The sequence below is a fragment of the Daucus carota genome, chromosome 3, assembly GCF_001625215.2.
Source record: "Daucus carota subsp. sativus chromosome 3, DH1 v3.0, whole genome shotgun sequence".
Taxonomy (NCBI): domain Eukaryota; kingdom Viridiplantae; phylum Streptophyta; class Magnoliopsida; order Apiales; family Apiaceae; genus Daucus; species Daucus carota.
The window spans coordinates 57,967,998-57,995,792 of NC_030383.2; the positions used below are offsets into that span (position 1 = coordinate 57,967,998).

General features: G+C 38.6%; 7 protein-coding genes across 7 annotated transcripts; all 7 read left to right on the forward strand.

The window, feature by feature from the left end:
* Window positions 1-5,005: 5,005 nt before the first annotated feature.
* LOC108213067 (peroxiredoxin-2) lies at window positions 5,006-6,320 on the forward strand. The gene is made up of 3 exons (XM_017384808.2): window positions 5,006-5,263; window positions 5,510-5,589; window positions 5,944-6,320. Exons 1-3 carry the CDS (start codon window positions 5,109-5,111, stop codon window positions 6,195-6,197), a joined length of 489 nt encoding a protein of 162 aa, XP_017240297.1. The 5' UTR covers window positions 5,006-5,108; the 3' UTR covers window positions 6,198-6,320.
* Window positions 6,321-14,786: 8,466 nt separating this feature from the next.
* Window positions 14,787-15,167, forward strand: LOC108212761 (dehydrin Rab18-like). Its single transcript, XM_017384476.2, has one exon. The coding sequence runs from the start codon at window positions 14,787-14,789 to the stop codon at window positions 15,165-15,167; it is 381 nt and encodes a 126-aa protein (XP_017239965.2).
* A 431-nt stretch (window positions 15,168-15,598) lies between these two features.
* LOC108213609 (receptor-like protein 33) lies at window positions 15,599-17,536 on the forward strand. The gene has a single exon (XM_017385416.2). It carries the CDS (start codon window positions 16,203-16,205, stop codon window positions 17,295-17,297), a length of 1,095 nt encoding a protein of 364 aa, XP_017240905.1. The 5' UTR covers window positions 15,599-16,202; the 3' UTR covers window positions 17,298-17,536.
* Window positions 17,537-18,139: 603 nt separating this feature from the next.
* LOC108212763 (receptor-like protein 35) lies at window positions 18,140-20,806 on the forward strand. The gene has a single exon (XM_017384477.1). It carries the CDS (start codon window positions 18,140-18,142, stop codon window positions 20,804-20,806), a length of 2,667 nt encoding a protein of 888 aa, XP_017239966.1.
* Window positions 20,807-21,563: 757 nt separating this feature from the next.
* Window positions 21,564-24,907, forward strand: LOC108213444 (receptor-like protein 32). The gene has a single exon (XM_017385237.2). The coding sequence runs from the start codon at window positions 22,858-22,860 to the stop codon at window positions 24,169-24,171; it is 1,314 nt and encodes a 437-aa protein (XP_017240726.1). The 5' UTR covers window positions 21,564-22,857; the 3' UTR covers window positions 24,172-24,907.
* Window positions 21,653-22,549, forward strand: LOC108213445 (receptor-like protein 35). The gene has a single exon (XM_017385238.2). It carries the CDS (start codon window positions 21,653-21,655, stop codon window positions 22,547-22,549), a length of 897 nt encoding a protein of 298 aa, XP_017240727.1.
* Window positions 24,908-25,551: 644 nt separating the features above from the next.
* Window positions 25,552-27,784, forward strand: LOC108211713 (probable protein ABIL1). Its single transcript, XM_017383385.2, has 8 exons — window positions 25,552-26,011; window positions 26,100-26,182; window positions 26,340-26,487; window positions 26,599-26,698; window positions 26,812-26,848; window positions 26,927-27,075; window positions 27,160-27,224; window positions 27,590-27,784. Exons 1-8 carry the CDS (start codon window positions 25,829-25,831, stop codon window positions 27,680-27,682), a joined length of 858 nt encoding a protein of 285 aa, XP_017238874.1. The 5' UTR covers window positions 25,552-25,828; the 3' UTR covers window positions 27,683-27,784.
* Window positions 27,785-27,795: the final 11 nt, after the last annotated feature.

The following is a 27,795-nucleotide window of genomic DNA, read 5'->3' on the forward strand; positions in this document are numbered from 1 at the left end:
ATTGTTGTCATCTCCTTTGGTGACAACACAGGCTGCAGGAGTGAAATTGACTTTGTAACCTTTGTCACAGAGCTGACTGATGCTAAGCAAGTTGTGCTTAAGACCAGACACCAATGCAACTTCATCAATGATGACATTCTCTTTAGCAATCAAGCCATATCCCATAGTATATCCTTTGCTGTCATCTCCAAAGGTAATGCTAGGGCCAGCTTTCTCCACAAACTTTGTGAGCAGGGAGGAATCACCAGTCATGTGCCTGGAGCATCCACTATCCAAGTACCACAAATTCTTCTTGTGGTTTCCCTGCACACATTTCACAAACAGATCAAGTTGATTTTGGTACCCAAATTGCTTTGGGTCCAGATTTGTTAGTCTTAGCAACCTTTTCCACCTTCTCAACCTTTTCCTTGGATTGAATAGGTTCAATCTTTGGTTTTGGTTGAGAAACTGGAATATCAACTTTGTTTTCAAACACAGGCCTTTGAGGCATGCATACATTGTTCATTCCATGCAAGTTTGAATGAAATTGAGGCATGTTAAAGGCATTGAAATAAGGATTGAACATATATGGCATGTTAGGCTGAGAATAAGGATTGTGAGGCAATAAACCAGGCATCATATTCATAGCAGATAAATTCATGTGAGGAACAGATGTCATAGGAATAGGCAAAGACAAATTAGGAGCAATCACAGTTTTACAATTAGCAGATAAATGATTTACACTACCACACTTACTGCAGGTTTTCCTAAGAGCACTAGCATGGGGAGTGTAATTGGTGTGCTTGTTAACTCCTATTTTGCCATTTCTATTTCCTTTCTTCTTTTTAGTCTCCTCAGATTTATGCTCACTAGTATCCAACTTCTTCTTGTTCTTGTTACTAGAATGAAGAGTGTTATTAACACTATCACTGGTCTCAGAAGAACTATTCTCACCTTTAACAAAATTCTTTTTAACAGGACCATATTTCTTGTTAAGCTTCTTGAGAACATTCTTGTCAACTGATGAGTTTTTGTTCAACTGATGACTCTCATCAGTTGAGACTTTGTTCTTCAACTGATGATCATCATCAGTATTCTCATCACCTGAACTGTTCTCAGATATCTTAAGCACTTTCTTATTCCTCTTCCATTCATTCTCCACAAAGGTTTCTCTGCCTTGCATGTTAATGATATTGGTGGAAACATCTCTACCAGATTTCCATTTGGCAATGATCTCTTGTTCCTTATCAAGCTGCTTTCTTATGACCTCTTCTCTCTTCAGAACAACCAAGAGATCATCCTTGGCTGTCTGACACTCAATCTTCAGCTTCTCAAATTCAATAAATTGAGCTTCTAAGGCACTGTTTCTATCACTAAGAAAGGTGTTAGCTTCCTTAATTCTACTGTTTTCCTTAGTAAGAGATTTTAAAGAAACATGCAAATGATACAGTTCAGTAGACATTTCATTAATGGTAGCATTGCATTCATCTTTAGTTAACTCAACTAGGTTTGTAGTGAATACCTGACTACTGCTTCCAGTGTTTTCTTCTTGATCTGTGGAGTTGGCCATTAGAGCTAGATTGACAAACTCCTCCTCTTCATCAGAATCATCTCCAGCTGCCCAATCATCCTTTGTGATGAATGCTCTTTCCTTTTGTTTGAGAAGTTCATAATATTTCTTTTTGTAGTCAATGTTTTCACTTGACTTCTTCTCAACTTTAGGCTTTCTGCACTCATTTGCAAAGTGACCTGCATTCCCACAGTTGAAGCACTTGAATTTTGATCTGTCTACCATGCTTCTATCAGACTTGGGATTGCCTTTAAAAGATTTTGCAGAATTAAAATTCTTTTTGAATTTCAGTTTGGAGAATCTTCTTGACAAGAAGGCTAGATGCTCATCAATTCCATCACTTTCTTCACCAGAGTCAGCTACTTCTTTCTCCTTTCTTCTTCCTTTGCTTGACTCTGAGCTCTCCTCTTTGACCAACTTCTCAGTTTCTTCAACTTGAGACTTTCCCTTGTCCTTGACAGTGTCCTCCAGAGATGCAACTAGAGCCACAGATGAATGCCCTTTCTTTTGGCTTTTCTCAATCTCTTCATCTTGTTCCATTTCAAGCTCATAAGTCTTTAAGGTTCCATACAGTCTCTCTAGAGTATAGTCTTTAAACTCTTGTGTGTTTCTGAGAGAGACTGTCATGGGTTTCCATTCTTTGGGAAGAGCTCTTAAGAATTTCAGGTTTGAATCCTTAACTTGATATACTCTTCCAAAGAGCTTTAGACCATTTAACAGTTTTTGAAATCTGTTAAATGTATCACTCAAACTTTCACCAGCCTTGAAATGGAATGACTCATATTGTTGAATCAGAAGCTGCATTTTGTTCTCTCTTACTTGCTCATTCCCTTCACAGATGGTCCTGATGGTGTCCCAAACTTCTTTGGCACTTGTGCAGCTAATAACACTATCAATCATTTCTTGATCCAAACCATTGAACAGAAGGTTCATGGTTTTCTTGTCCTTGTGCACCTCCTCAGTATCTTCTTGAGAATATTCATGGACAGGTTTTGGAATCATCTTACCTACCATGTCTTCACCATCAGCTCCCATGCTTGTGCAGACCTTCATGGGGACATGAGGTCCTTTTTCAATGCAGTTCACATAGCTTTCATCAATGGACAACAGATGCAGATGCATTCTCACTTTCCAGTGAAAATAGTTGTCTTTGTCAATAACAGGAATCTTCACTCCAGCATCCTTCTTTCCCATCTTTCTCTAGCAGTGTTGATCTTTTTCCCTGTTTGTTGGGAACCTCGCTCTGATACCAATTGTTATTTTACACCAACTATGAGAAAGATTGTAGAAGGGGGGGGTTGAATACAATCTTTTACAAATTTAAAAGATTCAAGGATGATACACTAAAACACAGTAAACAGAAAAACACCAAGTATTAAAAATACGGGTGGATTGAATGATCCACCCGTGAGATTTTATATAGAAGAATCTGTGGATTGTTTACAATTCGCACAGCTGCTGGTTCATCACTCAACAAGTTCTAACTCTCAGATTTTTCTCTCAAGTAATTTTAACAAGTTCAACTGATGCTACTAACTTGGTTATATACTCCAAGTTTTACAAAGCTTCTAGCTAGAATACAAAATGCACTCTAATCTAAAAACAATGCTGCACAACTTTGTCTTATGCATGCTTTCTGAGATGTCTTCATCTTTGACCATCATCTTGATTTGATCCAGATTGCACTGCATGAGATAAGTATGTTTCTGCTTCTTCTTTATTTTCCTAATTAGGCTTCCATGTCTATTTTAGTGTAATTCGATCCATGTGATTTGTCAGACTTAAGCTCTAGTCACTTTCAACTGCTCTTTGCTTCATCAGTTGAAAGTTCTGGTTACTTTCAACTGCTCTTGACTTCATCAGTTGAATGCCCGGCTCATCAGTTGAATGAATTACAAACTTCATCAGTTGAATGCTGTTCCAGTCTCATCAGTTGAATTCCTCAGCATCATCAGTTGAACACTTTGTCTTCAGTTGAATGCTTGATTTTCATCAGTTGAAACATCATCCAGTCTTCATCAGTTGAATAGTTACATCTCATCAGTTGAATATCCTTCACTTAGATAAAATTACATGGCATTGGATATTTACAATTAGCCATCCTATTCTACCCATCCGTTGATAATTCCCAAAGACAAGAAACATAACAATTACAACTGAAATTTGATAAAGGTTCTAAGTAAGACATGTTACAAAATGTTTATGTTATCATCAAAAATTATTGATTCCTAACAAAGTATTTAAATGATAGATCAATTAAAAATAGAAGAGAGGAAAACATTTTTAATTAAATATTAATTAGTTTCTAGTTTATTTTTGATTAATTTTACCAATTAATTTTTAATTTTAAATCAATTTCCAGTTTATTTTTGATTTCCGGTCGGTAGACAAACAAACATAGAATTATTTTAAGTTCCGACTCTAAGGTGATGTTTGTTTACGACTTAAAAGCCCAGCTCGTGAGTTTATAAGTTACAAACATTTATTCGTACTACTTGTGTAGAAGCACTTATAAAAAATTAAGAATGCTAACTTTTGTTTCAGGACTGATGCTAATTTCCCAAACACTTGTCTTATCTTGTTTCTAACTTTTACTCCACTATTTTATTTTAAGTAAGAAGTACTTATTTTAAATTTATCTAAAAGGAAAACAGGTTTTCGAGCATTTCTAACTTAACATATGTATCTTTATTTCTAATTGATTCAAATTTGATCAGAGTCGTAGAAAGACCAAAATGTGTCCAGGTACATTATTAACTGAGAAAAGAATAGTTAAAATACTCATCACACCATACAGCATTATCACATTTCGAATAAAATATATTTAATAAATTCTATCAAATTTCAGATAATTGACATTAATATAATATTGTCTTGCCGGTATTTGATTCGTACGACTAATGGGTTGGTAGATGTAAAATAAGAAATTGGTATATTCCAAAAGAAATAGTAAATAAATGATATCGGCATGTAATATTTTATAAATGTATTTAATTGATATTTTATTAGATTTAATATATTTATAAATTTTGATATATTATATCTGATATGATTTTAGCAAATTCTCATTAAAATGTCATAAAATTGATGAGAATGTTTAAAATTTAAATACAATATCTCAAAATTTCATGAATTCTGGTGAGATTTCAAATATCTTAAAATACAATGATCAATCCTCTGATATTTGTCATTAAATTTCAAGATACTATCAAACTTTAATAGATTATTATAAATAATCTGAATGAAATATCATCAGATTATATAGTATAATTTAAAATCTTAACTGAATATCACAAGATTTTATAATATAATTAAAAATTTTAATTGAATATTCAGAGATTTTGATATGTTTTCTAAAATCTGAATCGAATATTCCCAAATTTCATAATAATTAAAAATCCTTTAATATCTAATTCAATGCACCCCATTTATTATTACAGCTTGCGAGTGTGTATAAATTGGGACATTAGACAAAGACTCGAAGTGCATTACAAGGTCAAACACATTTCTACACACACAGAGATTGTAATAATATTTCCTCTCTCTCAAACAAGAAGAAATGGCTCCGATTGCAGTTGGTGCTTCCATTCCCGACGGAACTCTCGCTTACTTTGACGAGTATGATCAGCTTCAGGAGGTCTCCGTTCACTCCCTTGCTGCTGGTAAGAAGGTTGTCCTCTTTGGCGTTCCTGGTGCTTTCACTCCTACTTGCAGGTTCATCTCTCTCTCTCTCTCTCCCCCCTCCTCTCCCTCTCTCTCTCTCTCTCTCCCTCTCTCTCTCCCCCTCTCCCTCTCCCCCCCCCCTTCTCCCTCTTAAATAATTGATTAATTATGTATTTGAGATTATTTTGACCTAATCGTGTGAGTATGATGTCCAATTAACTTCAATTCACATATTATACTTTCATACACATGTTATATGAATTTTATTTTGATAATTGTTGTTTGGATCTGTGAAAGTGTGAAGCATGTGCCTGGATTTATTGAGAAAGCTGAGGAATTCAAGGCTAAGGGTGTCAGTGAGATCTTGTTGATCAGTGGTATGAACTTTTCGTTCTTGAGCTTTGACCATAGCTAATTGTTTTCTTAATTATTTTACTTTTGATTTTGCTGGATATATAATTGTGAGTGTTTGCCTTTTGTGATCAATGTCGAAGGGTTTGCAATACTGAATAAATGTAAACATCGAGGATTATAAGACTATTAGAGGCGTATGTTGCAGTGATTTTAATTTTATTTTCTGCATACCTATGTTGTGGTCATCCTTATGAATAATTTTGGTTGTCGTGGTCTATCTTTGTCGTTCCTTGGTTTAAGGAGTGAATGTATGGTATATTTACCCCCTAATTGTTGGGGAAGGGCAATTATAATGGAGAAATGTGTTTTTATTGCAGTTAATGATCCATTTGTGATGAAGGCATGGGCAAAGACTTACCCAGACACCAAGTTTGTTAAGTTCCTGGCTGATGGATCCGGCAAATACACTCATGCTCTTGGCCTCGAGCTTGACCTTACTGAGAAAGGGCTCGGTGTTCGTTCTCGCAGGTTCGCTGCGGTAGTTGATGATCTCAAGGTTCAGACTATTAACATCGAAGCTGGGGGAGAATTCACTGTTTCTGGCGCAGAGGATCTTCTCAAGACTCTTTAAATTGTCAATCCTTGTTTGCTTAATGCTGAATTCTTTTTAAGAATCAGTACTAGTCTCCTTTTATTTTCGCGAAATCTGGATTGTCTCAACTTTATTTGAGATATTAATAATGGTTTATGGATATTTTATGGCTTCATCTTTAAATGTTCTTCCCATATTATTGACTGCTTTCCATTAATCTTCAGCTTTTGCCATAAAATACAAGGAAAGGTTCTATATTTGTTTGTAATCCTTAATTTCCTTAAAAATTTCATGAAAATCTTGTCTATTTTGCGGAATAAATCTTTCTCATTAAAAGATACTTATACGGTTATATGACTAAGGTTCGGTTCGGCTGAATATGAACTCGAGCAACTTGGCTCGGTCAATATTCGACTAGCCAGTCTGCCGGTCGATAAGCAACAGCTCTTTAGTATATATAAGAAGGTTGAAAGATCCATAGAGCTGCTAAAGCACAAAAGCGTATATACAATTGGCTAGCAAACAAGAATTGCTCTTAGATAATGCAATCCTGCTTTTGATGTTAATGAGAATGTCTTGGAGAAGATTATGTGCTCTGGATATGCCTTTGTGTGCACTAATTAAAGAATCAATAGTGTACAAGAGCCTGCCATGAATCCAATTGGAATGGGGGAAGATTGGGATACATTTGGATACAGGAGATCTTTAAAGCTTTTGGATAATTGCAAAGTCAAATCTTTAAAGCTTGTTTCACCCAGACATGTACTATTTTCTGTGGAACTAATATAATATATTTTATTATAACAACTTGAATTAATAATATTTTAGTATCACATTTGAATATGTTTTGGCCCCCATAAAATTATTGTTTTTAATTTTTTTGAATTAAACTATTTTTTACTTATTTTTATTCAAAAAAAAGTATAGAAAACAATAATTTTAAGAGTTCCTTTAAAACATGTTAAAATGTATGTAAAAAATCAAGAGTAATATAATAAAAAGTGTACTTAAAATACTCATTCTCATTTCTTAGTCCGATTCCAGCACTCTTGATCTATTATTTTGATATTGTAATCTAACCGAACCAAATCAAAATTAAACGGTTTAATTCGGTCTGTTACAAATTTAAACGATCATTTTATCGAGTTCTCGATAGACAAAGTCACTATAGTCGAGAAAGCACTGACTGTTGAATATTGTGCAAGTTTGTTGCATTTTAATGCTGAGGGACAGAGGGTTTTGATGATTTAGTCAATTGATGGAACTAAATGACTTTGGTTGTAAACTTGTACTTAAATACTGCGATCTTCGTGAGCTATAAAGAACTGAGAAAAATGTCCACATTCCTGAGGCTAATGCTAACCGCGATAACCTTGTTCCTGCAACATGATCATGTAGCTGTTTCATCGTCATATAATGCATCAGCTACTGAACATTTGAGTCCTGCCTTGCAAAAGCTTGCTCTGCATCAGTTCAAGCTTAGCCTGACAATAAATAGTCAGGCTTCTCCTTTGAAAGATTGTAGAACATATTTTGGTATTGCTCCGAATCCAAAGATGAGGAACTGGAGCCTGAGCTCTGATTGCTGCTTGTGGGAGAGAGTGCGCTGTAATCTGCTGACAAGGGGCTTGACTTGAGTTGTAGCCAGCTCGTAGGAGCAATCCCTCCCAACAGCACTCTCTTCCAGCTTTCTCATTGTTGGAAGTTTGTCATTTTGAGCACAAATTTGAGTGAGGCTCGGCTACGTGCTCGTGGCGGGTTATGCTTGGATTATGTTCTCCTCCGAGAGAGCTTTCCAATGCATGTTTATTCACTCAAAACGACTAAGGAATGGATGAGTTATGATGATCCAAAGTTGCTTCCTTGGTAGTGGAAAAATTGGAATAGAAAGCTTGAATCCCACATAGATTCAATAAAGAGCCTTTAAAGGCTTTATATAGCAAAACACTTTGGTAGTGTCCAAATGTGTTACTAGTGTTATGCTCCACCACCTACGTGCGCGCAGGGGGGGGTGCAAATTGTGGGATTTCGAGGGGAGTTTCGTGGCTTCGCAAGCCTCGGGCTTTTCCGCGTGTGCGACCTGCGGACACGAATGCAGCAAAATCTGGGCCCGAAGAATTACGGACTTTTCCACTGGGCTTGGGCTCAATTAAATTGACAGAAATTAATTTCGGATTAATTGTTTGGTTTTAAATTAATTCGATTTGATTTCGGATTTAATTTATAACCGCGTAAATTAATTAAACGCGTTTTAATTAATTGTGAAGCGTAGCGCACAAGCCTTGCATCGCCTATATATATTCATTATAGCTTAGGGTTTTAGATATACGAAAAATATATAGCCTCTCCCGCACCCAAAACCCTAGCCGCGTCTGTGATAGTTTCAGACCTTGTTCTTGTTCGTCGAAGGTGCTTGCTGCATCGTTCATCCGTTTTATCCTGGGAGGCGATCGTTCATCGCACACGGTGAGGGCGAAATACGCTTTAAGGAGACAGTTACGCACTGGACTCGGATTTTCGTTCATATATCCTTCGCTTTGTTCTGTCTCCTTACGTCTACTGTTTTGTCACACACACAAACGCACGTATTATTTTGTTGGCTTTTTCACAGATTGTATAACAATCTTAAAGCGTATTTATATTCTGTTTTACATCTGTGGTTGATCTGATTTGGTTTGTTTGCGTGTTGATTCACAGTATAATGGAGAATGTTAACAATGCTATCCCCTCGAGCGGTACGGCTGTTGATCCCAACGCACTGGTTAATCCAGATGGGGGTCAGACGCAGCAGTCGCAGGCTAACCCCAACGCACTGGTTAATCCAGATGGGGGTGTGCCATCTGGTTCTGGACCTACGCCTGCGGGCTCTGGTTCTGGACCTACACCTGCGGGCTTCGGCTTCGGGACTACGCCTCCGGGCTACGGTTCTGGGACTACGCCTCCGGGCTATGGTCCTGCGGGACAGATGACTTTTGGTCAGTTCAGTGTTCCACTTACACACTGTCCGGCAGGACATGTTCCTCAGCCGAATGGGACTGCTGTGCCTGTTGCGCCTGTTGCGCCCTTTGCGCCAGCTGTGCCTCATGTGCCTACTTCTCACGCTGAAAGGCCAGAAAAGTTCAACGGAACGAACTTCAAACAGTGGCAGCAGAAGATGTTGTTCTACCTGACCACACTGAATTTGTCTCGCTATCTGAGAGAAGAGACACCAATGCTCACTGCTGAGAGCGATGCGCAGGCGGTATTTGCCGTTGATGCATGGAAGCACACCGACTATATCTGTCAGAACTATGTGCTTAATGGTCTGACTGGCCCGCTGTATGATGTGTACAGTTCGAAGGTAACATCCAAGGACTTATGGGAATCTCTTGATCGTAAGTATAAAACCGAAGATGCCGGTGCCAAGAAGTGGATTGTTGGACGCTTTCTTGACTACAAGATGGTGGATTCCAAGACTGTTGACAGTCAGGTGCAAGAGTTGCAGCTGATTATTCATGAGATGCATGCCGAGCGGATGGGTCTCACGGAATCTTTCCAAGTTGCTGCTGTGATTGAAAAGCTGCCTCCTGGATGGAAAGATTTCCAGAACTACCTTAAGCATAAGCGAAAGGAGATGACTATGGAGGATCTGATTGTTAGACTTCGCATTGAAGAAAATAACAGGGGATCTGGAAAGAAGCATATTGCCGGTGAAAAGGCAAATGTGGTGGAGCATGCTCAAAGCTCCAAATCCAAGAAGACCAGTTCCGGGAAAGGGGCTAAACTGGCACCCAAAGGAGGAGTTTCGAAGCCTTCGAAGTTCCAAGGAAAGTGCTTCAACTGTGACAAAGTTGGTCATAGGTCTGCTGACTGTAGGAAGCCTAAGAAGACCAAGAAGAAAGAAGCAAACATGGTTGATCATATCTCCAAGGAGATAGGTGATATAGACCTCTGTGCTACGGTCTCTGAGGTGAACCTTGTTGGATCTAATCCGCGAGAATGGTGGATTGATACAGGAGCATCTAGGCATATTTGCTCCGACAAGGCGACTTTCTCTAGCCTTGTAGCTTCTGATGCTGGTGAGAAGCTCTACATGGGAAACTCTGCGACTTCTACCATTGAAGGGGAAGGCACGGTGATTCTGAAGATGACCTCTGGGAAGAATCTGACTTTGAAGAATGTACTTTATGTGCCTGATATTCGCAAGAACCTTGTGTCCGGTTCTTTGTTGAGTAAACATGGCTTTCGCATTGTAATAGAGTCAGATAAAGTTGTTTTGTCTAAGAGTGGTATGTATGTAGGCAAGGGCTATGCTAGTGATGGGCTGTTTAAGCTCAATGCAATATCCGTTAAGGAAAATAATGAAATGAAGAATTCTTCTGCTTACTTGCTTGAGTCTCCTAATTTATGGCATGCTAGATTAGGACATGTGAATTATGACACTTTACGAAGATTAAGTGCAAAAGAATACATACCAAAATTAACTATCGATTCAAAACATAAGTGTGAAACTTGTGTTGAGGCAAAATTAACGAGATCATCTTTTAAACGTGTGGAAAGAAACACCAAGGTGCTGGACCTAATACATAGCGATATATGTGATTTAAAATTCGCTCCAACAAGAGGAGGAAATAAGTATTTTATTACATTCATAGATGATTGTACAAAATACTGCTATGTATATTTGCTGAAAAGCAAAGATGAAGCTATAGATAAATTTAAAATCTATAAGGAAGAAGTCGAGAGACAACAAACTGAGAAAATCAAAAGGATTCGTAGCGATCGTGGAGGTGAATATGTTGAACCTTTTGGGGAATTCTGTTCACAACATGGTATAATCCATGAGGTCACTGCACCATACTCCCCTCAGTCAAATGGAGTGGCTGAGAGGAAGAATCGCACTCTCAAAGAGATGATGAATGCGATGTTGCTAAGCTCTGGACTTCCGCAATCGATGTGGGGGGAAGCCATCTTAAGCGCAAATAATATTTTAAATATTACGATGCGCAAGAATAAGGATGTGAGTCCTTATGAAATGTGGGAGAAAAAGAAACCGAGCTACAAACACCTGAAAGTGTGGGGGTGCCTTGCTAAGGTACTGATCCCTACACCTAAGAAGGTGAAGATTGGTCCGAAAACCGTGGATTGTATCTTCATCGGATATCCTCCGCATAGTACAGCATATCGGTTTCTTGTGTATGATTCTAAGATTCCTGAGATTCAAAAGAATACGATCATGGAATCAAGAAATGCCTCATTCTTTGAGACTACGTTTCCTTGTAATCCAAGAAACGAGCACCCTACGACATCTAAACGAACTCATGAATCTGTAGATGATGAAAATGAGAATGATGAAAGTGATGATGAAAATGTGGGGGTTGTGAGGAGGAGCAAAAGACAACGAACGGAGAAATCTTTTGGGTCAGACTTCATGACCTATTTGCTCGAAGAAGGTGATCCGAAAACCTATAAGGAAGCAATCACCTCACCTGATGGACCTATGTGGAAAGAGGCCATCAAAAGCGAAATTGATTCTATATTACAGAATCACACTTGGGAATTAGTGGACCTGCCACCTGGTTGTAAAGCACTAGGCAGCAAATGGGTTTTCAAAAAGAAATTGAAACCTGACGGAACCATTGATAAGTATAAGGCCAGACTTGTAATCAAAGGATACAAGCAACAGAAAGGCCTTGATTATTTTGATACGTATTCTCCTGTGACGAGAATCACGTCTATAAGGATGATGTTTGCAATCGCTGCGATGCGAAACTTAACAGTGCATCAAATGGATGTGAAAACAGCCTTTCTAAATGGGGATATAGATGAGGAAATCTATATGGAACAACCTGAAGGGTTTGCTGTCCCTGGGCAAGAAAGGAAAGTCTGTAAATTAGTGAAATCACTATATGGCTTGAAGCAAGCGCCTATGAAATGGCATGAGAAATTTGATGAAGTCGTGTTAGCACACAACTTCAAGATCAACGAATGTGATAGCTGTGCCTATTACAAGGATGACGAGAGCGGTTATGTCATGATGACATTGTATGTGGATGATCTACTTATTGCCGGAAGCAATGAAAAAGTGATCAAATCCACAAAGGACATGTTAAAATCAAGATTTGACATGAAAGACATGGGACTCGCAAATGTAATTCTAGGAATCCAAATTTCTAGAACATCAGAGGGTCTCGCACTAAGTCAACCTCATTACGTTGACAAGATCCTTGAGAGGTTTCTTAAGGATGATACTGAGAAAGCTAGGACACCTGTGGATATGACTTTACATCTATCCAAGAATAAAGGTGAGGGAGTCTCTCAGTTGGAGTACTCTAGGATAATTGGAAGTCTGATGTACTTAATGAGTTGTACAAGACCAGACATTGCGTACTCAATTAGCAAGTTGAGTAGGTTCACGAGTAATCCTGGAGATGATCACTGGAAAGCGATCATTAGGGTACTAAGGTACCTAAGGGGAACTCGAGACTATGGATTGCAATATGGCAGATACCCAGCAGTATTAGAAGGATATACTGACGCAAACTGGATATCTAGCAAGAAGGCACTAAAGTCTACGAGTGGCTACGTGTTTACACTAGCTGGAGCAGCAGTATCATGGAAATCCTCCAAGCAAACGGTTATAACTCACTCCACAATGGAAGCTGAGTTTGTGGCTTTAGATAAATGCGCTGAAGAGGCTGAATATCTACGCCAATTTCTGGAGGATATTCCAAGATGGCCAAGGCCTGTGACTGCAATAGGGATACACTGTGATAGTCAATCCGCTATTGGCAGAGCACAGAGCACAATGTATAATGGAAAGTCCCGTCATATACGACGACGACATAGTTCCATTAGACAATTAATCTCAACCGGGATTATCACTATTGACTATATACCGTCAAAGGATAATATTGCGGATCCGCTAACCAAAGGGTTACCAAGAGAAGTGGTTGAGAAATCATCGAGAGGAATGGGTCTTAAGCCTATAGCTTAACAGCATCATGGTGGACACCCAACCATTGCTGACTGGAGATCCCAAGAACTTGGTTCAATGGGACAACTAAATCATGATGACCTAATCACTGTGGGGGTAACCCCTGGCCTGTTCCTATGATGAAGAAACAGTGAGACCCGTAAGGTACGAGGTTAAGCCTTGAGCTTTTAATGATCTTTGGTGAATACATGGAGTGGTACACGCATGGAATTCAGTTGAGTAAACGCGGGTTACTCTATAAGATAAAGATCACCTATGTAGGAGAGAAGTGGGGCCGCTTCAAAGGAGAATTGCGAGGCACAATTCTTTAGAAACTCCCGCAGAACCAGGACGATGTTCCATGGCCAAAATGGACATAATCATGAGAACTGAACAAGTCAGAAAGGATATAGTGATAAGTATATCATCGTTTACACAAACGGTCGAACAGTTCAAGGACAAGCACGTCCACTGTCTACCAGTAAAGTCGATGTGCTTAATCGAGCGAAGGTTCAAGGAGCATTCTCTACCTATCGTATGCTATATCTGATCGCAGAAACTATCACCAAAAGTCAAACCCCGTGTCTGTCTGTCTGGTGTGTGCTACTGAAAATCATCAATCTCACCCATGTGGGGGATTGTTGGAAGTTTGTCATTTTGAGCACAAATTTGAGTGAGGCTCGGCTACGTGCTCGTGGCGGGTTATGCTTGGATTATGTTCTCCTCCGAGAGAGCTTTCCAATGCATGTTTATTCACTCAAAACGACTAAGGAATGGATGAGTTATGATGATCCAAAGTTGCTTCCTTGGTAGTGGAAAAATTGGAATAGAAAGCTTGAATCCCACATAGATTCAATAAAGAGCCTTTAAAGGCTTTATATAGCAAAACACTTTGGTAGTGTCCAAATGTGTTACTAGTGTTATGCTCCACCACCTACGTGCGCGCAGGGGGGGGTGCAAATTGTGGGATTTCGAGGGGAGTTTCGTGGCTTCGCAAGCCTCGGGCTTTTCCGCGTGTGCGACCTGCGGACACGAATGCAGCAAAATCTGGGCCCGAAGAATTACGGACTAGTTTTGCTGAATTTATTTTTCCACTGGGCTTGGGCTCAATTAAATTGACAGAAATTAATTCCGATTTGATTTCGGATTAATTGTTTGGTTTTAAATTAATTCGATTTGATTTCGGATTTAATTTATAACCGCGTAAATTAATTAAACGCGTTTTAATTAATTGTGAAGCGTAGCGCACAAGCCTTGCATCGCCTATATATATTCATTATAGCTTAGGGTTTTAGATATACGAAAAATATATAGCCTCTCCCGCACCCAAAACCCTAGCCGCGTCTGTGATAGTTTCAGACCTTGTTCTTGTTCGTCGAAGGTGCTTGCTGCATCGTTCATCCGTTTTATCCTGGGAGGCGATCGTTCATCGCACACGGTGAGGGCGAAATACGCTTTAAGGAGACAGTTACGCACTGGACTCGGATTTTCGTTCATATATCCTTCGCTTTGTTCTGTCTCCTTACGTCTACTGTTTTGTCACACACACAAACGCACGTATTATTTTGTTGGCTTTTTCACAGATTGTATAACAATCTTAAAGCGTATTTATATTCTGTTTTACATCTGTGGTTGATCTGATTTGGTTTGTTTGCGTGTTGATTCACAGTATAATGGAGAATGTTAACAATGCTATCCCCTCGAGCGGTACGGCTGTTGATCCCAACGCACTGGTTAATCCAGATGGGGGTCAGACGCAGCAGTCGCAGGCTAACCCCAACGCACTGGTTAATCCAGATGGGGGTGTGCCATCTGGTTCTGGACCTACGCCTGCGGGCTCTGGTTCTGGACCTACACCTGCGGGCTTCGGCTTCGGGACTACGCCTCCGGGCTACGGTTCTGGGACTACGCCTCCGGGCTATGGTCCTGCGGGACAGATGACTTTTGGTCAGTTCAGTGTTCCACTTACACACTGTCCGGCAGGACATGTTCCTCAGCCGAATGGGACTGCTGTGCCTGTTGCGCCTGTTGCGCCCTTTGCGCCAGCTCCTTAACCTCGCGGAAATAACCTTATCTGGTGGAATACCCGATTCAAGTCATTAACCGTCTTCCAGATCCTGCAATGCAATCTCTCAGGGAAAATTCCGAATTCCATAGGAAACCTGACTCAACTTATTGTGTTGAACCTCAGCTTCAATAATCTTAGTGGCCATATTCCAAATTCTTTAGCTAACATTCAAAACCTAGAAATCCTTTCCCTTGGCGATAACAATTTCTTTGGCACGATACCAAGATCAATAGGCAACCTTACTGAACTCACGCTGTTGGACATGCATCTTAATCATTTTAGTGGCCATATACTCTATGCTTTAGCTAATCTTCAAAACCTCGTTGTCCTTGAAATATCAGATATATAACAATTTGATTGGCTCGTTTCCCTCTTGGATTTCCCACCATCCACATCTCACTGCTATAAGTCTGTCAAACAATAAACTGACTGGAAAACTATTTGAATTTGATTCCTTCAAGTCACGGCTGCGAAGTTTTGACTGTAGCAAGAATGCACTACATGGAACAATCCCAAAAACTTTTTCTCAGCTTGAAAACCTTACCTCTCTAGACTTGTCCTCAAACAATTTCAGCGGTGTCTTAAATATTGATGTTTTTTCATCCCTCAAGTACCTCGACAATCTTGATCTTTCTCATAATAGTCTACTAGTGAAAATCACAAGCACATCCACTCTCACTCCAAATCTTCAAAAGTTGGGTTTGTCATCTTGCAAGATCTTGAAGTTCCCCTATTTTATAAGATCCTTAGAAAACCTCAGATACCTAGATCTGTCAAACAGCCAAATTGACGGGAAAATGCCACCTTGGATTGGGTCCATGTGGAAAGATTCTTTGTATTATCTGAATCTTCCGCGCAACAGCTTAACAGGTGGTCTTGAACATGTTCCCATTAACAACATAAGGTATCTGGATGTCCAGTCTAACATGCTCCAGGGATCATTACCTACCTCAATCTGCAATTCGATCTCTCTACAAATTCTCAGCTTGTCTCATAACAATTTGAGTGGAGTGATTCCCACATGTCCAAGAAGTTTAAACTACAGCCTTTCTGTGTTGGATCTACGAATGAACAGTATCAAGGGAAGGATTCCATCAACTTATTCAATTTTCGTGAGCTCAGAAGCTTAAATTTGCATGGCAATAAATTGGAAGGAACTATTCCCCTTTCTTTTTCTGGATTTGATCACTTGGAAGTTCTTGATCTTGGAAGTAATCAGATAAACGACATGTTTCCACAGTGTCTAGAAGCTCTTCCAAATCTCCAAGTTCTAGTTTTCAAATCAAATAAATTTCATGGTTCCATAAAAAGCAATTCTACGACAGACCACCCATTCCCTAGCTTGAGAATCATTGACCTATCTTACAATGAATTTTCAGGTCTTCTGCCAAAAAAATATATCAAAGACTTCAATGGTATGATGAATGCTAATGCCAACAATGGGGAGTTGAGGTATATTGGAGATTCTTTTTACAGAGATTCCATATCTGTAGTAATCAAAGGGGTGGAGTTTGATGTTGTAAGGATTCTAACAAAATTCACAGCCATTGATTGGTCGCGAAACAAATTTGAAGGGGAGATTCCAATAAGCATTGGCAACTTGGTGTCACTGAGATTTCTGAATTTATCACACAATCACCTCACAGGCAACACACCTTCCTTGATTGGAAATTTATCAATGCTAGAGGCATTAGACCTCTCATCCAACCAACTTGAAGGGCAAATCCCTCAACAACTTACAAGTATGAATTATCTTGCGAGTTTAAACCTTTCTCATAATAGACTTACCGGACGTATTCCAGATGGTGCTCAGTTCAATACATTTGAAAATGATAGCTATGCTGGGAATTTGGGGCTACGTGGACGTCCATTGTCCAAGAAGTGCGAGAGAGAGTATATTGAGACGCAAGATGATGGCGATGAGGATGGTGATGATTACTTTTTTAGTGGTTTTACTTGGAAAGCTGTGGTCATCGGATATGGAGGAGGAGTGGTGGTGGGATTTGTGGTAGGATACATCATGTTCATGGCAGGAGAACCAAAATGGTTTGCGGGAATTGTTGCCAGAATATTGGGCCGCAAGGTCAAAAGGATGGAGATCAGTAACTTCTTTTAGAGATTTTGCTCTAAGTCTATTTCGTTTTCTCATTACAAATTTGCAATCCTTTAATGTTGGCTTCTCTAGGTTGTGATTTTACAGTTACTGGATTTATGTGATTTGTACTTGCTCAACTTATCATCCGCATATTTCAAATATCATCACACTTTCAAAAGAAAACATAGTATTCATGTACAGTATGTGCTAGCAATGAACGTAATGTTGATTTCATTTAAGCGAAATTTGGTATGGTGTTTACCTTAGATTAACCCGTGTTAATATTCCTAGAACTGTCAGTCACTTGGGTGTCTTCTGATGTTGTTCTTTTTTGAGTTAGCACCTCCTTGAATTCTTATGGAATTTATTACACAGCTCTAGCATCTCGGATGAACTAAATAAAGCACCATGTACAATGCGTGGGAACGAGAGCCGATGACAACGGCTGATCTGATTATCAGTATGCGCTCAAGCTCTTCGGTGCTCTATAAGCACAAGGCAGGACATATTTTGCGGAGATTTTCAACAAAATTATTAGTTGAAAACATAACACCTTAGCATGGACTACAAGAAGCAATACCTGTCCATCTAGAAGTAGAAAGGTAGTTGCTTAAATCAATTTCCCTTAAAATTCGTATAACTAAAGTATAAGCTGTAGACTATCATACTATTAACAAATGGTCCACACGGAAAGAAAAAGGAAAAGTCATGACAGTGGTCTTTTTAAGTCACTACCAGAGTAGGTTTTAAATATTCACCAGAGTAGTTAGATTTTAATGGTTGCCGACACTAAATTTTGGTAAGATCACAAATGTATGGTCCTGCAGAGTTATATGAGATTATTATGTGAAGGAAAAAGTAAAATGTGGAAATGCAAGTGGTTATCTTTATGCATGATCTTCTTGTTTCTGCAATATCATCATGTAGCTGTTTCATCATCTTCTAATGCAACTACTAGACATTTGAGTCCTAAAGTGCAACAGCTTGCACTGTATCAGTTTAAGCTGAGTTTTACGTTAAATACTTCAGCGGTGGGATGTTATCTTCCATGGCATGTTACTATTGCGCTTCCAACGACTGCAAGTTGGAGCATGAGTTCTGATTGCTGCACGTGGGAAGGGGTGACCTGTGACCAGATGACTAGGGATGTGATCGAACTGGACCTGAGTTGCAGCCAACTTGTAGGATCCATTCCTCCAAACAGCACCCTCTTCCAGCTTTCTCATCTCCAGTCCCTCAACTTAGATCACAATTATTTGTATGGAGTATTGCCTGAAGAAACTTTTCACCTGCCTAACTTAAAACAGTTGAGTGTACAAATGAACTCCAATCTCAGTGTTATTTTACCAAAAGTTAAGTGGGGAAGTAGTGTTAGTCTCGAGATGCTTTCAGTAAGCTACATCAAGTCCTTAACCTCATCTGAAGCAATACCTGATTCATTAGGCTACCTCAAGTCCTTAACCACTTTGTCAATATCAGACTGCAATCTGTCTGGGCCAATTCCCAGATCGATCAGCAACCTTACTCAACTTACAGAGTTGCACCTGAATAATAATCATTTTAGTGGCCAAATTCCTGATTATTTATCTGATCTTCAAAATCTCACATACTTATCCCTTTATGATAATGATTTAAGGGGTCAGTTTCCCTCCTGGCTTTGCAACCTTAGACAACTCGAAACTTTGATTCTCCCTGGGAATTTACTATCCGGGCCTCTGCCCTCCAACATAACTGCTCTCTGCTTTCCAAACCTAGTTTCTCTTGATCTGGCACATAACTTGCTTAACGGGACAGTACCAAACTGGCTATTCCATCACCCTTCATTGACAGACTTAAATATAGGTGATAATGAGTTCACAGGTCAGCTGAATGAGTTCCCTTCGTCTAAGTCTCCCTTGGAGTCTTTTTACTGTTTCAACAATTTACTAAGCGGAACCATTCCTCTATCGTTTTCTGCTCATGTGAACCTCAGGTCTCTAGACTTTTCCTACAACAATTTCAGTGGTGTCCTGGATATTGAAATGTTTTCACCCATAAAATACCTCTACAACCTTGATCTTTCTCAGAATAGTCTATCAGTGAGAATCAAAAGCACAACCATGCTTTCTCCAAATCTTGAAACTTTGGGTTTGTCATCGTGCAACATCACGAAGTTTCCACCTCTAAGATCTTTAGAAAACCTTAATAACCTGGACTTGTCAGACAACCAAATTGATGGGGAAATACCTCAATGGCTTGGGTTGAGAGAAATGTACTACTTGAACCTTTCTCAAAACAGCTTAATAGGTGGTATTGAGAATCTTCCCTGGAACAGCCTAAATCATCTTGATCTCCAGTCTAATATGCTCAATGGAACATTACCCACTTTAATGTGCAATTCTAGCTATCTTTCCATCATCAATCTGTCTCATAACAATTTGAGCGGTGTACTCCCCACATGTTCAAGTTTGAACTACACTCTTTCAGTGTTCGATCTACGAATGAATGCTATCAGAGGAAGTCTTCCATCCAGTTTATCAAATTTTCGTGAACTAAAAAGTTTAAATTTGTATGGCAACAAATTGGAAGGAACCATTCCTCTTTCTTTTGCAAAGCTCGAGTACTTGGAAGTTCTTGATCTTGGAAGTAATCAAATAAGCGGTACCTTCCCCCAGCAGTTGGAAGTTCTTCAAAATCTCCAGATTCTTGTCTTAAAATCAAATAAATTCCATGGTATCATAAGCAACATTTCTACAATAGAACACCCATTCCCTAACTTGAGAATCATTGACATCTCTGACAATGATTTTTTCGGTCCTCTGCCAGCAAATTATATCAAAAATTTCAAGGGTATGATGGATAGTTCTGCTAATGAAATGGAAAGGAGGTACATGGGGGGCCCCTATTATAGTGATACAGTGATCATGGTCATAAAAGGGGTAAAATTTGAACTTGTTAGGATTCTAACTGTATTCACGATCGTTGATCTATCAAGAAACAAGTTTGAAGGGGAAATTCCAGAATACATTGGAAATTTGAAGTCACTCCGATATCTCAATTTATCTCATAATCATGTCTCTGGCCATATACCATCTACACTTGGGAAATTGTCAATGCTAGAGTCACTAGACCTCTCTTCCAACAGACTAGTGGGAAATATTCCAGAGCAACTCACAGGTTTATTCTCTCTTTCGGTTTTAAATCTCTCTCAGAATGATCTTAGTGGTCACATTCCAAAAGGATATCAGTTCAATACATTTGAAAATGATAGCTATGCTGGAAACTTGGAGCTCTGTGGACATCCGTTATCTAAAAAGTGTGAGAAAGAGATTATTGAGACACAAGAAGAAGAAGAAGAAGAAGAAGACGATGATGAGTACTTTTTTAGTGGTTTTACTTGGAAAGCTGTGGTGATAGGATATGGCGGAGGAGTGGTGGTGGGATTTGTGGTAGGATACATGATGTTCATCATTGCAGGAGAACCAAAATGGTTTACACGAACTGTTGCCAGAGAATTGCGCTACAAGGTCAAAAGGATTGAAGTTAGATAAATCTCATAAGGATTTGGTTCCCAAGTCTTGTTGTTTTTTTGTCATTGCGAATTTGTAGTTCTCTAATATTGGCTTCTAGGTTGTGGTTCTACTATAACTGGATTTGTTGCCTTTGTGCTCTAATATGTGCTATTAATGAGCATAATATTACCTGCTCAAATCTTTAGCATTTCATTTAACCTTTGTCATTGAATTCCTTTGTTATAGCACTCACTTTTGGACTTCAGACCTTGAATTCCTATTGTTATACAACTCTAGTTAGTTGCTCAAGCAAACTGCATGCAAGGTCCTGTATACACTTGAGCCGAGAGCAATGGCTGATCTGGTTATCACATCGATGCTCTACAAGCATAAAACAGGATGATTTCCTGTAAAACTGCATCTCTGTAAAAAAAATTTTTACAGGTTTTCTTGTATAATCTCTTAGCATGTGTGTACTGCCGGTTCTTCTCCTTGTTTAGCTGTTCACTTTTTTATTTTTACTTAATGCAAAGGCATAATCACTACAGATCTATTTTGGTGTAGCGTTGAGATTCGTTTTCTTTAAAAAAAAAAATACAATGCTTCTGAGTCTACACCATAAAAGAACTCATTTTCTTATGACTTACCTGTTTTTGTATTGAAATGAGTTGGCCAGGAATCAGTAAGCAATACAATGATGCCAATAGGGTTTTAAAACTCAGAAGTAGCTGTCAGGCTTATCTCAAAGTCTTTGTTCTTGTTCAAGTCCCGAGTCAACGTATAGACTTTAGGGAATTAACCCAATTTATAGAAAAGGACTTGTTCTTGGTCTCGAAAGTGATTTCTATGCTGTGACTTATTTTGAGCAATTAGCAAAAGAGAAGAATGAGGAAATGCTTGGGGCTACTTTTGATCATGATAGCCTTGTTCATGAAAGATCTTCCTGTAGTTGTTTCATTATCTCATAACATGCAAAAACTTGCGCTATTTCAGATCAAGCTTAGCTTGGCAACAAATAGTACTGCTTCTGCATTTTGTGATAAAAATTTACTTATTCCCTCGTATTCAAAGATGATGAACTGGAGCATGAGTTCTGATTGCTGCACGTGGGATGGAGTTACTTGTAACGAGAGGACTGGGGATGTGATTGGACTGGACATGCGTTGTAGCCAACTTGTCGGACCAATTTTTCCAAACAGCAGCCTCTTCCAACTTTCTCATCTCCAATCCCTCAACCTCGATTTCAATGATTTACATGGAGTATTACCTGAAGGTATTTTCCACCTACCTAATTTGAAAGAGTTAAGTTTAAGGTATAACTTAAATCTCACTGTAAGTTTACCGAAAACTAAATGGGGATGCAGTGGGAGTCTCCAGACACTTTTCATTGAACAAACATCCTTATCTGGAGAAATACCAGATTCAATAAGATATCTCAAGTCCTTGACCACTTTGGAACTCTTGGATGGCAACTTCTCTGGAACAATTTCAAGATCCATCGGGAACCTTACTCAGCTTACCTCATTGTTCTTTGCTAACAATTATTTCAGTGGTGCGATTCCTGATTCATTAGGTAATCTACAAAACCTAACACAGCTAACTATTAGTGGTAGCAAATTGATTGGTCAGATTCCCTCTTTGGTTGCCAATCTTAAGCAACTGGAAACATTATATCTGTCAGATAATTTACTAACTGATGAGTTCCCCTCTTGGGTTGCCAATCTTAAGCAACTGAAAACTTTGTATCTGTCAGATAATTTACTAACCGGACTACTGCCCTAAACGGGACGTTACCATCTTGGTTGTTCCTCTCTCCATCATTTGCAATCGTATATATAGACAATAATGAGTTCACAGGTCAGCTAGATGAGTTCCATTCCTCTAGCTCTTCACTAACGGATTTCTCTTGCAGAAACAATTTACTAAATGGAACCATTCCTCAATCATTTTCTAGACTTGTTAACCTCACAAGTCTGGTCTTTTCCTCAAACAATTTCAGTGGTATCCTGAATATTGAAAGGTTTTCACCCCTTGAACACCTGGAAGAACTTGATCTTTCTCATAATAGTTTGTCGGTGATAACTACAAGTATGACCACACTTCTTCCTAGAATTACGACTCTGAGTCTATCATCTTGCAAGATCAAGGAGTTCCCTGAATTTGTCAGAATTGAGAACCTCCAATATCTAGACCTATCAAACAACCAAATTGGCGGAGAAATACCTCATTGGAATGGTTCGGAAGGGATATACTCATTGTTCCATCTGAACCTTTCTTACAACAGTCTTACAGGTGGTATCTGGCATCTTCCCTGGAATGAACTCTTGTATCTGGATCTCCAGTATAATATGCTCAATGGATCATTGCCTGCCTCAATTTGCAACCAGACCTCTCTTGACATTCTCAATTTGTCTCATAACAATTTTACTGGCGAACTTCCTGCTTGTACAAGAAGTTTAGACTACAGTCTTTCAGTGTTTGATTTACGGATGAATAGTATCAGGGGAAGTCTTCCATCAACTTTATCAAATTTCCGCAAACTAAGAAGTTTGAATTTGCAGGGCAATACACTGGAAGGCACAATCCCTCTTTCTTTTGCTGAATTTGAATACTTGGAAGTTCTTGATCTTGGAAGCAATCGTATCAATGATACGTTTCCACAGTGTCTTGAAGCTCTTCCAAATCTTCAAGTCCTTGTATTGAAATCAAATAAATTTCATGGTTCCATAGAAAACAATGCTAAGATAGACAGCCCCTTCCCTGCCTTGAGAATTATTGACCTTTCATACAATGATTTTTCAGGTCTTCTGCCAGCAAAATATATCAAAAACTTTAATGCTATGATGCATGTTGATGCCAACAATGCAACATTGGATTATATGGGAGATCTATTGTACAAAGATTCTATATCTGCAGTAATCAAAGGGGTGGAGTTTGAGATTGTAAGAATTTTAACAGTACTAACAACCATTGATTTCTCACGGAACAAATTTGAGGGGGAGATTCCTGAATACATTGGAAATTTGGTGTCACTGAGGTATCTTAATCTATCCAACAATCAACTTGCAGGAGACATACCATCCTCGATTGGAAATTTGTCAATGCTTGAATCATTAGATCTCTCATCCAACCAGCTTGTGGGGGAAATTCCTGAACAACTCACTGGTGTTTATTCTCTTTCGCGTCTAAACCTCTCTCAAAATCAACTCACCGGACATATTCCAAAAGGATTTCAGTTCAATACATTTGGAGATGATAGCTATGCTGGAAACTTGGGGCTTTGTGGAAATCCATTATCCAAAAAGTGCGAGAGAGAGAGACTGCTGAGACGCAACAAGCAGAAGAAATTGGAGAAGACGAGGATGATTACTTTTTCAATGGTTTTAGTTGGGAAGCTGTGGTGACAGGATACGGTGGTGGAGTGGTGCTGGGATTTGTTGTAGGACACATGATGTTCATGGCAGGAAAATCAATATGGTATGCTGGAATTATTCGCAGAGAGCTTGGCCTTAAGCTCAGAAGGCTGGAGATTAGAAGTAGATGAAAATATGAAATGAATGGAGATTTTCCGCTACGCTTGTTGTTAATTCTCTTAGTTTTTGGTAAACTGCAAATTTGTAATCCTTTTGGTGGCAGCTTTTACAATATGGTAACTTCTAGTCTTCTATACAAAAGGAATATATGGATGTCTGCAGAATAGAAGAATATTTACTACCAGAAGAACTGAGCAGGGAGTTCCAGTGTCTAAAACTCTCATATGAGTGAACACGTATGCTGGACAATTATACTTGCAGATGATTTTAGCATCGCGATGATTTCAGCCGAGAACATATATATTGGTTGTAGTTTATTGTTGATTGAAGTATACTATTTATCTCCAGAAAAGACAGTCACATACTAGGACTCAGGCTTGAATATGATTTCAGAAACGAGGTTCAAAACTTACATGATTATAAAAAAGATTTGCTAGACTTTCTGCTCTTATGTCGCGGTATCTCAAGTACTTAAAGGTAGACTAAGGAAGTATGCCATTCACAAATTTATGCCAAAACATCAAGCAGAATGTGTTTAGGATCTTTTCTTCAAGGAAGTTCAAGTTATGCATGTGTCATTAATCTTCTTTATATCATACTTAACACATATTGTATGCTCTGGTTCTGATATACTATGTCGATGAGAATCCCCAGAGCCTTATGGCAAGAGAGAAAACGCAGGCTCAGACGGCCCACAGAATCCAGGTAAACTATTTCACCCGTGAGTGTTGAGGCTGTCACAAGTTTCTGAACTTTTTCTTGTATCGGTGCACACATACATAAAGTGGATGTGATGCATTATTCCTTCTGATTTTGGACTCTTTATGCTACTCTCTACTAATCTCAGAAAATATAACTAGAATCATTCTCAGTGGAACAATCTAAATCATAATAGAATGGTAATGGAAAAAGGAATCTATCATCTTCCTGCTTAGTGCTTAACACAAAATGATTCATAAACAAACCGCGCTGGTTATTGGTACGTGTCAGTTAATCAGAGAGACTGATGACAGAATAAACAAAGTATTACACCTTAATCATTTGCATGTGCTTAACAATCCAACACAAGCTTATTTATGTGGCGAAAAACGCAAGACATGTAATACTTCAAAATCTGAACTATCTAACTTAAGCAGTATCCGAATTGTATATGCATTTTTCAAAATAAAGGAGAGAACAAAGAGTCACGGGGGAGTGTTTATATGCTTTTGTATGTTGTGAACCTGCCAAAACTCTGATAATAGCAATACTAAATAATGCACTACTGCTGCTGATATAGTGTTATCACTTTTAATGTACTCTGCTGTGCTCTCCTTTTTATTTGTTTGTTTGTTCTATCTATTAGGCATTTCACATGAATATCTGCACTTATTTCCGCCATGTGAGAGACCTTGAATTTTGTTCCATGTGACCAGATATCTAGCCCATCATTCTCATTACAGTATATTTATTAAATGCTGGCAATCATCATCAAATCGGTATTTCAAGAAGGTGTGGACAGCCGAGAGATAGTGCATTGAAGAGAGTAATGGTGGAACCAAAGTTGTTAGAAAATCCAAAAGTTGAGGCAGAAACACCTGTTGAGATAGAATTGGAAGTGAAAACAAAACCAGAGGTGGGACTTGAAGCTGAAGATGAAGCAGAAGCTAAAACGAAAGCTGAAGCAGAAGCAGAAGCGGATGAACTAACGTGCTTTGACAAATCTCTTCAAGTTAGTATAAAAATAATCAAGTACTTGCATCAATTTAGTACATTGTATTTATTACTCTGCAACTCTCTTCTGCTTCGATGATTTATAGGAACTCAAGGACTTGCGTTCTCAGCTATATAATGCTGCTGATTATTGCCAAGCAACTTTCAAGAATGCAACACATAAGCAGATGTAAGTACCCCCAGCTAATATCTGACTAATTTCGTTTCCTTGGACAAATTTAAACCTTTGTCCATTACTCATTTGTCAAAGTTGCGCGTATTCAAGATTCATTCTTGTTACATGCTTGCAATATTGATGGTTTATTAACACTAAAATGTACTTACAGGGTGATAAACAATACCAAACAGTACTTATGTCACGCTATAGTCACAGTTGTTGATCATCTTGGTAGCGTCTCAGCTAATCTCAACCAGCAGGTTTCAGCAGCAGATTTCGTTTCTGAAACAGAAATCAGAATGGTCAACTTGAAACAAGTAGGATCATTCATCTCAACCTTTTAATACATTCATAAAAAACAAAAACACAAAAATGACATCAGTACAATAAGATTTCAATGATTTACGAGCTGTTATGCTATTGCACAGAAACTTTCCACTTGTCAACAATATACTCAAAAGCTAGCTTTGCATAAAGTAAGCTGGCGTGCAGAATTTCCACAGTATCATCCCCGGTACATAATGCAGCGTAAGGATAATACTATTCTTCTAATCTATGGTGATGACTATGGAGCTTGACTAACAGAGCCTGAAGAAAAAAAATTTTAACACATTTTTTTCTCTTTTGTGCATTTAACTCAGCTATGCCTATTCTTCGACGATCAAATGCAATGTTGAGGTGAGCTCTTAAACTCTACACTCAGCACAACTGAGGGTGGATAATGATCTGATACTTTCTTTTATCTTGAATATGCAGGGAGCCAAGTGATGTGGATAATGGCAAGGCCAGAATAATCAAGAAAGAGCGCGACACAAAGACAGAAGGATCATTGGTCTCGTTCAAATATAAACCACTTCTCTTTGATTCTTCAAATCTTTCAAAATTAAGTGGCTTTTCGAAACCAGGTTATATAAATTCTTTTAATCCATATGATGATTTATGAAAAATCACTCTGTTTCTGGTACTAACAATATTGGAAAACATTGCAGGGTTACTGGCTGAAAATGGCCTAGTCATTCAGCCAAAATCTCAACATCAATTATCTCAGTTTCAGGTATTTGATGTTACATATTGTCTTAAACCCTTCACAAATATAAACAAGTGTGAACAAATAAATACAATTAAGGATGAATATTTTCAAGATTACGCATCTATGACATGCGAAACATAGTTAAGTACCCAGAAAAAGTGAAAGACGGACATGTCATAGATGCGTAACAACCACATGACAGTGATAGGTCATGCAGTGTTTCGAGCCAACATTTTGAATGCACTATATTTGTCCAAATATTTTGTGGGCACCATCTGAACTACTGTAAAAAGTTCTGAGAATTTGTAATGTATCATGGCTAGTGTCCATCGACACATGAAGGCAACTTGTTTGCTAATGCTAACCATGTTATTATTTCATTATTCTAGGAGAAACGGAAGATCAAGCACAGAGTACTAAATTGGAAGCCCAAGGAAATGAATGACCTTGTGTCCCTCATTAAGTGGAAAAGGATGACATAATTGGCTTTTAACCTTTTTCTTCAATATATATTCTATCTGTAATTAGGGAACCTAATTTTTTTTGTTAATGCAGCTTTTATGTCAAGTGTTTCTGGTTTATTACCCGGTTTATA